General features: G+C 63.1%; 1 protein-coding gene across 2 annotated transcripts; it reads left to right on the top strand.

Moving 5' to 3' along the window:
• The first annotated feature begins 940 nt into the window (after positions 1-940).
• GPR162 (G protein-coupled receptor 162) lies at positions 941-6,171 on the top strand. Of its 2 annotated transcripts, none has more exons than XM_006170795.2 (5): positions 941-963; positions 2,477-3,712; positions 4,256-4,445; positions 4,968-5,125; positions 5,415-6,171. In XM_006170795.2, the coding sequence occupies exons 2-5, from the start codon at positions 2,903-2,905 to the stop codon at positions 5,964-5,966; spliced, it is 1,710 nt and encodes a 569-aa protein (XP_006170857.1). In that variant the 5' UTR covers positions 941-963; positions 2,477-2,902; the 3' UTR covers positions 5,967-6,171. The 2 variants fall into 2 exon arrangements, with proteins under 2 accessions (XP_006170857.1, XP_006170859.1); XM_006170797.3 differs by lacking the exon at positions 941-963 and adding an exon at positions 1,351-1,489.
• The last annotated feature ends 1,093 nt before the right edge of the window (positions 6,172-7,264 follow it).

The raw sequence follows: 7,264 nt of genomic DNA, 5'->3' as shown, positions 1-7,264 counted from the left end.
AAGAGGGAAGGGGTGGCCCTTCTCTGGGGACCAGGAATCTTCCGGTCAGACCAAAGGAGAGCTGGCCAGGCCTGCCCAGGAAGGAAGTGCGGTCTCTCAGGAGGCAAGAGATCCTTGGAAGGGAACAGCCCAGAGGGCGCCGTTAGGGTGCCGTAGGGCGCTGTGTGTGTGAGAGGCCAAGACTTTGCAGCGACACACACGTGATAGACCGAAGGCTGTGGGTTGTGTGTGCTCTCCTGGCGTGTACGTGTGCGGTGCGGAGAGGGTGACAAGAAGCCGTGGAACGTGGGTGCAGACCGTGTGTACCCCCTACAGAAGTGTGCGTCTGCATCCCAGGAGGAGGAGGCAGTGTGTTCATGCACGCGCGCCCACGCATGCCCACATGTTTTCAGGCCAGTGCACACCAACCCCAACTCCGAGCAGCCCGCGCATCACAGACCCCCTTACTGGAACACGCCTCCAGTCACTCGTGTCCCTCTGAGCTCCCTCCAAGGCACAGCCTTCACACAGATACACAGTGACACACACTTCTCCGACAGCGAGCGAGCTCCTCGGTCCCCAACGCCAGCTGCTTCTCTGAGCTTGTGTTCATGTTGGAAAAAATAAACAAAAAACAAAAAACAAAAAACAAAAAAAACCGGCACGGGGTGGGGCAGGATTCGAACCATTGAGCCAATGAACCGGTTCCCCGCCACCCTCCTCGACCCCTCCTCCCGGCGCCGTCTTGCCCCTCCCCCTCCAAGTCACCGGCGTCCAGTTCCCCGCCCTCCACTTGCCCCCACCCCGCAAGCTGTCGGTCAGTGCCCCGGCAGGCCGTCCTGGGAGAGCGGGACCTGGACAGCCGAGAGGGGCAGAGACGGAGCGAGCGGCGGGCTGAGCCCGAGAGGCCGGGACTAAGCGGGAGGAGGGAGGCCCGGAGGGAGGGAGGAGGGAGGAGGAGGGCGGGGCCGGGCGCAGCCGGAGGTAAGACGACCCCTGCCCTGTCCAGCCTCGCCCCCCTTCTCCCCGCAGCTGCCTCCTCTCCCCTCCGGCTGGCCGGCCCCTCCTCCCCAGCCACCTGCTGTTCTGCCCTGGAGAGGAACTGGGTGGGTGACGCGAGGGAGGAGCCGCCTGACCTTACCCCTTCACCCCCGAAGGGCGAGGGACCCCTGGCGGCCATAGAGCCCCCCAGGCCCCTTCCCTCCTCCTCTGTTCTCTCCCCGTCCTTCACCCCCTGCTCTGCCCTTCACATCCTTCCTGCCTCCCTCCCTCTCTCTGACTCCCCAGCCCTTTCTTCCTGAGCCCCCCAGCTGGACTTAGGCGGAGGTGGGTGGGAAGGGGTCCAGGCTCCAGGGGAGGGTAGTGGGGGGCTCTTGACCAGTCCCTCCACCTCCCTCTGGCTGGCCATTGCCATGGCAACTAGGGCATCCTGGGCTCCGGAGGGAAGACAAAGGTGGGGGGTGGACTAGGACCTCTCTGGGAGCGCAGGGTCCTCGGTTCTCGGCAGGAGGTAAAGCTGCTGTCTGCGTGCCCCACTTCTACCCCATGGACCCCAAGGCCAGTACGCCCCTCCCTGCAGCCTCCACCCTGCTCTGGGTTTCTCCCATTCCCTCTCCGCCCCTTCCCCAGGGCTCCCGAAGCTCAGCGTCACTAAAACCAGGACTGCCCTCCCTCCTGTCAGAGGGAAACTGAGGCTCTGGGCCAGGGAAGGAAGAGTGGGGCTACCAGCGGGAGCCAGCCCCTCAGGAAGCGCTCGGCTGTTCTTCCCAGCCCCCCTCCTCGCTCCCTCCCTCATCCAACCCCTCCTCCTGCGGAGCCTCCCGCCAGGGGTTTGGGAGCTTTGCTGTCTATTTTCAGATCCGATACTACCACTTTGCCCCCTCGTTCTCTCTGCTCAAACTCTCCTCCTTCGCCCTGGTTCCCCCTCTTTCCATTTCTGGATGCTTCTGATGTCAGCGGTTCCCCGCCTTCGGGTTCCCTAGCCCCCCCTGCGGTCCAGCCTTCTCTCTCCCATTTTCCCAGATCCCTGGGGAGCTGCAGAGTGATCATCGGGCGGGGAGATGGGGCTGAGCACCGCAAAGACCGAGACCCGAAGGCAGGGGAGGGGCCGCCATACCGGAGCCCTCAGGAAGAAAGCAGTCCTGTCTCCCATCAGTGGCTCAGAGAGCTTTAGGGACACGATGACAGGGTGGAGTAGCACTGAGTTGGGGACATCAGAAGGAAGCTAGGGGTTCCACAGAGGAGAAAGGCTGAAAAAGGGTGGGAGACAGGGAGGCGCCTCCCTTCCTGGAGGGCCAAAGTGGGGTGGGGGAGGCTCTGATCCGTGGGGAGTGTTTGCGTGGCCTTCTGATTTAAGGCAGAGGAATGTTCTGAATGACCCCATGACCCCCAGTAATCAGTCATCCCTTTAGTTATAAGAGAGGGGGGTACAGAAGCCAGATGGAGGCAAGCGAGGCCCTCCCCTCTTTTCTTTGCCCATCCCGTCTTTTCTCTGCAGCTTGTCCAGGAGGCTGAGTCCCACCCCCCTGGCCCCTTGGAGCATCAGGAGACCCCTCACTGGTCAAGAACCAGAGGAAAGAGACCTGGAAGGCCCAGCATGGGGACCAGAGCCCCCCAGCCAGTTTCGTAGTTGGGAAAGCAGCCAGCTTGCCTCCCCCATCAGTCCCAGGGGTACTTAGTGAAGGCTCACCCAGTATGGAGGCTGAGGACCGCCTCTGCTGACCCTCAGTCTCCTCCCCTGCCCTCCACCCTGACCTCAGCTGGTCAGCCATGCAACGCTGAGCAGTGCAGCGGGCCTGGGGGCAGCCGGCCTCACTCCAGGGCCAGGATCTGGGCACCATGGGGATGTGTGTGAGTGGAGCTCCTGGGTGAGACCTAGCCCCCGCCCCCAGGGCCTCCACGGGGGTGGGGGGCTGAGGATAGGATGGCTCGGGGCGGGGCGGGGGCAGAAGAGGCCACCCTGCGCTCTAACGCATTGTCCTGGCTGGCCTGTGGGCTCCTGGCACTGCTGGCCAATGCCTGGATCATCCTCAGCATCTCGGCCAAGCAGCAGAAGCACAAGCCGTTGGAGCTGCTGCTCTGCTTCCTGGCGGGCACGCACATCCTCATGGCCGCGGTGCCCCTCACCACCTTCGCTGTGGTGCAGCTCCGGCGTCAGGCTTCCTCCGACTATGACTGGAACGAGAGCATCTGCAAGGTCTTTGTGTCCACCTACTACACGCTGGCCCTGGCCACCTGCTTCACGGTCGCCTCCCTCTCCTATCATCGCATGTGGATGGTGCGCTGGCCCGTCAACTACCGCCTCAGCAATGCCAAGAAACAGGCGCTGCACGCGGTCATGGGCATCTGGATGGTCAGCTTCATCCTGTCCACACTGCCCTCCATTGGCTGGCACAACAACGGCGAGCGCTACTACGCCCGCGGCTGTCAGTTCATAGTCTCCAAGATCGGCCTCGGCTTTGGCGTCTGCTTCAGCCTCTTACTACTCGGGGGCATCGTCATGGGGCTGGTCTGTGTGGCCATCACTTTCTACCAGACGCTGTGGGCCCGGCCCAGGAGGGCTCGGCAGGCCCGGAGAGCGGGGGGCGGCCCAGCCATTGTGGTGGAGGATGCCCGAGGAAAGCGGCGGTCCTCGCTGGATGGCTCTGAGTCTGCCAAGACATCCCTGCAAGTCACCAACTTGGTCAGCGCCATCGTCTTTCTCTACGACTCGCTCACGGGGGTGCCTATCTTGGTGAGACTGGAGGAGTCCCCCCTACCTGCTCTCCTCTGTCCAGGTCCCAGCATCTTCACCCCGCCTCACCATCACCTCTCCTCCAGCTGCATCGCTGTCCTCCTCTCCCCTGCCCGCCCGCCTCCATCCCCATCACAGCTCTGGAGCCCCATCACCTCTCTGTCGGTTCCCCCTGCTTGACTCAGCTGCCCTGTCCCCACACCCACATCCCACCGTGAGCTCCAGTCTCCACTCCAACCCCTCTGGATACCGCAAGGCCTCTCTGAGCACTTCTGATGGGAACCCTGGAGGACTCACCACACCTCCCTGGAGTCTCTCCCCTGGGATGTCTGTCTTCAGTTTCCTGCACCACCACTGTTCTCTCCCGCCTGCCCTAAAGCTTTGTCTCCTTGCTCTGCGTCAATCCCCTACCTCCTTTTCATTCCATCCCCACCCCAACTCTCCCCCGCCCTGATCACAGGGTCAGACACCCTCCCTGCCCATCACTAAGGCTCTCCCCGGCTTTGAGCCCTAACCCGGCGCCATTCCCCATCCTCCCGCCAGGTGGTGAGCTTCTTCTCCCTCAAGTCGGACTCGGCGCCCCCGTGGATGGTGCTGGCTGTGCTGTGGTGCTCCATGGCCCAGACGCTGCTGCTGCCCTCCTTCATCTGGTCCTGCGAGCGCTACCGCGCCGACGTGCGCACAGTGTGGGAGCAGTGCGTGGCTATCATGTCCGAGGAGGACGGCGATGACGGTCAGAGGGACCGGGCTCTGCCTTCCCGGACTTCTTACCTACTCCCGGTTCTTACCGCCCCTGCTCTGTGAGAAGCCCTGGCGCGCCCCCTGCTGCACAGAGCCTGCACCAGGCGGGCGGCCCTTTCCCTAATCATGCGCCCTGCTCCCCCACCAGTGTTTCCTTCTGCGCCAGGCCCCGCTCCCCTCTGGATGTCCACACCGCCCAGCTCTGGCGTCGCCAGCCAGAGCCACGGTGCTCACAGAACCATGAAGGCAGGCAGTGGCAGGAAGGGCAAGCTAAGCTTCCGGAGAGAGTCCCCCCAGCTGTAGGGACAGTTCTTGGGGGAGGTCAGGTGGTCGTTTCCACAAACACGCTTACATGTATAAAGCACTAGGGACCCTGCACTGGACCTCACACAGGCGAGCCGCTCTCGCCGCCCCTTGGAGCCCACAGGCTAATGGGAGCTGAGGGCTCTCTGGGAGCTAATAAAGGGAGTGGGGTGCGCCCCTGCCTGTAACCTCCGCTCCTTTTATCTCCTAGATGGGGGCTGTGATGACTATGCAGAGGGCCGAGTGTGCAAAGTTCGGTTTGATGCCAATGGAGCCACGGGGTCCGCGGGCCGGGACCCCACCCAGGTCAAGCTGTTGCCTGGAAGGCACATGCTCTTTCCCCCTCTTGAGAGAGTCCACTACTTACAGGTATGAGACTGGGGGGCCACACCGCCTACCCGGGTCCTACACGCCGCTTCCCTCCAGGCCTTCTCACCCACCCCAACCCCCCATTCCCAAGGCCGGCCTGCAGGGCATTGCGAGGGGTAATGGGTATGTGAGGAAAGGCATGGGAAGAGAGGCTCCCCTGTGGCCCTCTCACAGCCAGACCCGCTCTTGGAGTGAATGCTCTGAAGAGGTTTGAAAGGGTGGTGCCCTCTTGCAGCGTCCCCACTTTGTCCCTGCAGCACCTTCAGGTCTCACCTGCTCCTCTTCCCAGGTCCCTCTGTCCCGCCGCCTGTCCCACGATGAGACCAACATCTTCTCTACCCCTCGGACACCAGGCTCCTTCCTGCACAAATGGTCATCCTCTGATGACATCCGGGTCCTGCCAGCCCAGAGCCGGGCCCTCGGGGGCCCTCCTGAGTACCTGGGACAGAGACACAGGCTGGAAGATGAGGAGGAGCAGGAAGAGGCTGAAGGCGGAGGGCTGGCCAGCCTTCGCCAGTTCCTAGAGAGTGGGGTTTTGGGGTCTGGTGGGGGACCCCCACGGGGTCCTGGCTTCTTCCGGGAGGAGATCACCACCTTCATCGACGAGACACCTCTGCCTTCTCCAGCTGCCTCTCCAGCGCCTTCTCCTCGCCGGCCCAGGCCACTGGGCCTCTCTCCCCGCCGACTCTCCTTGGGGTCCCCCGATAGCAGAGTCATAGGACTTCCTTTGGGGCTGAGTGCAGGGAGACGCTGCTCCTTGACAGGGGGGGAGGGGAGTGCAAGATCTTGGGGAGGCTCCTGGGGGCCAGGCAACCCCATCTTCCCACAGCTGACCCTTTGAGCCCAGGTGGGCCTGCTGGACTCAGAAGAGGGGGGCTGGGTACACCTCCTTCTGGCCTGGACCCTAGGGCAGCTGCCTCCAGACTCTGGGGAGATGGGCACTAGACCTGGGGCTCTGGAGCTCCCGCTCGTTCCATCCAAGTGACTAGACGACCTGCTCACCTCCCATCATCCCTAGCAAAATGTATTAAAAGCTGAAGTGTTGCCATGGAAACCTCAGTGTCCAGCGTACTGCCCTGGCAAAGGGTATGGCGGGAGGATGGGGGTGTGTGTGTGGCTTGCAGTAACAGCAGAGGCACACTCCAGCTTGCAGACCACACAGAGACTGATAGGCCCGAAGGGCGCTTTGCGGGTTCCGGGTGTGAGGAGCATTGCTCAGATTTGTGGGGGCAGTTTAGGAGCCTCAAATCAGTCGCTTTCCCCAAATGCATCTAGGGGGTGACTTTCTGGACAGCAGAAGGTGTGGGCTGAGTGGGTGCCCCAGACCTGGAGCTGGCCTCTTCCGTTATAAAGCTCTCTCTCCAAAGGTGTGGGTGAATGGATGAGTGCGAGAGGCGTCCACGCTCTTCTTCCCGGGCCCGAGTGGAAGGACACAGTGGCAGCAGTTATAGCCACACGATAGCCTCAGGGCTGAAGTCCCAGGTCCCCAGCAGGTCCCTCCGCAGACGCGCCAGCCTAGTCTAGTCTCCTGCCTTCTGCTCTCCCCTCTCCACTTCCCCTTCTCACACTCCATGCTAGGCCACTGGGCTCTGAGACGAGTCCCCAGTCCGCACGTGGGCTCCCTCTGATTTCTCTCTCTATCTCTCCCCCGCCTCCCCCGCGGGGTCTCACCCCATCAGTCCCAGGGCCTCCCTCATGCTTCTCTCTCTTCCTCTCCCCCCTCTTCTCCATCTCTCCTTCCTTCCCCTCCCTCCCTCTTCCCCCCTTTCCTCTCCTCCTCTCGCGGGGCTCGAGACGAGTCCCCAGTCCGCACGTGGGCTCCCTCTGATTTCTCTCTCTATCTCTCCCCCGCCTCCCCCGCGGGGTCTCACCCCATCAGTCCCAGGGCCTCCCTCATGCTTCTCTCTCTTCCTCTCCCCCCTCTTCTCCATCTCTCCTTCCTTCCCCTCCCTCCCTCTTCCCCCCTTTCCTCTCCTCCTCTCGCGGGGCTCCCGCATTTCCCTTCCGCAGCTGGCCGCGGCTCCGACATCATGCTTCGGCTCCTCCGGCTGCTGCTGCTCCTGCTGCTGCTGCCTCCTCCGGGGTCCCCTGAGCCCCCCCGCCTGGCCCCGCCGTCTCCCGGGGCGCCCCTCCCGCCCC

The sequence above is a fragment of the Tupaia chinensis genome, unplaced genomic scaffold, assembly GCF_000334495.1.
Source record: "Tupaia chinensis unplaced genomic scaffold, TupChi_1.0 Scaffold149011_1, whole genome shotgun sequence".
NCBI classification, from domain to species: Eukaryota; Metazoa; Chordata; class Mammalia; order Scandentia; family Tupaiidae; genus Tupaia; species Tupaia belangeri.
This window is presented reverse-complemented; position numbering and strand designations above follow the sequence as displayed.

What these genes read in the sequence shown, in the direction of transcription:
- GPR162 (XM_006170795.2), top strand. Translation starts at nt 2,903, where the DNA reads ATGGCTCGGGGCGGGGCGGGGGCAGAAGAGGCCACCCTGCGCTCTAAC. An exon ending in TCACGGGGGTGCCTATCTTG is followed by an intron (nt 3,713 to 4,255) that starts GTGAGACTGGAG and finishes TCCTCCCGCCAG; the next exon opens with GTGGTGAGCTTCTTCTCCCT. An exon ending in CGAGGAGGACGGCGATGACG is followed by an intron (nt 4,446 to 4,967) that starts GTCAGAGGGACC and finishes TTTATCTCCTAG; the next exon opens with ATGGGGGCTGTGATGACTAT.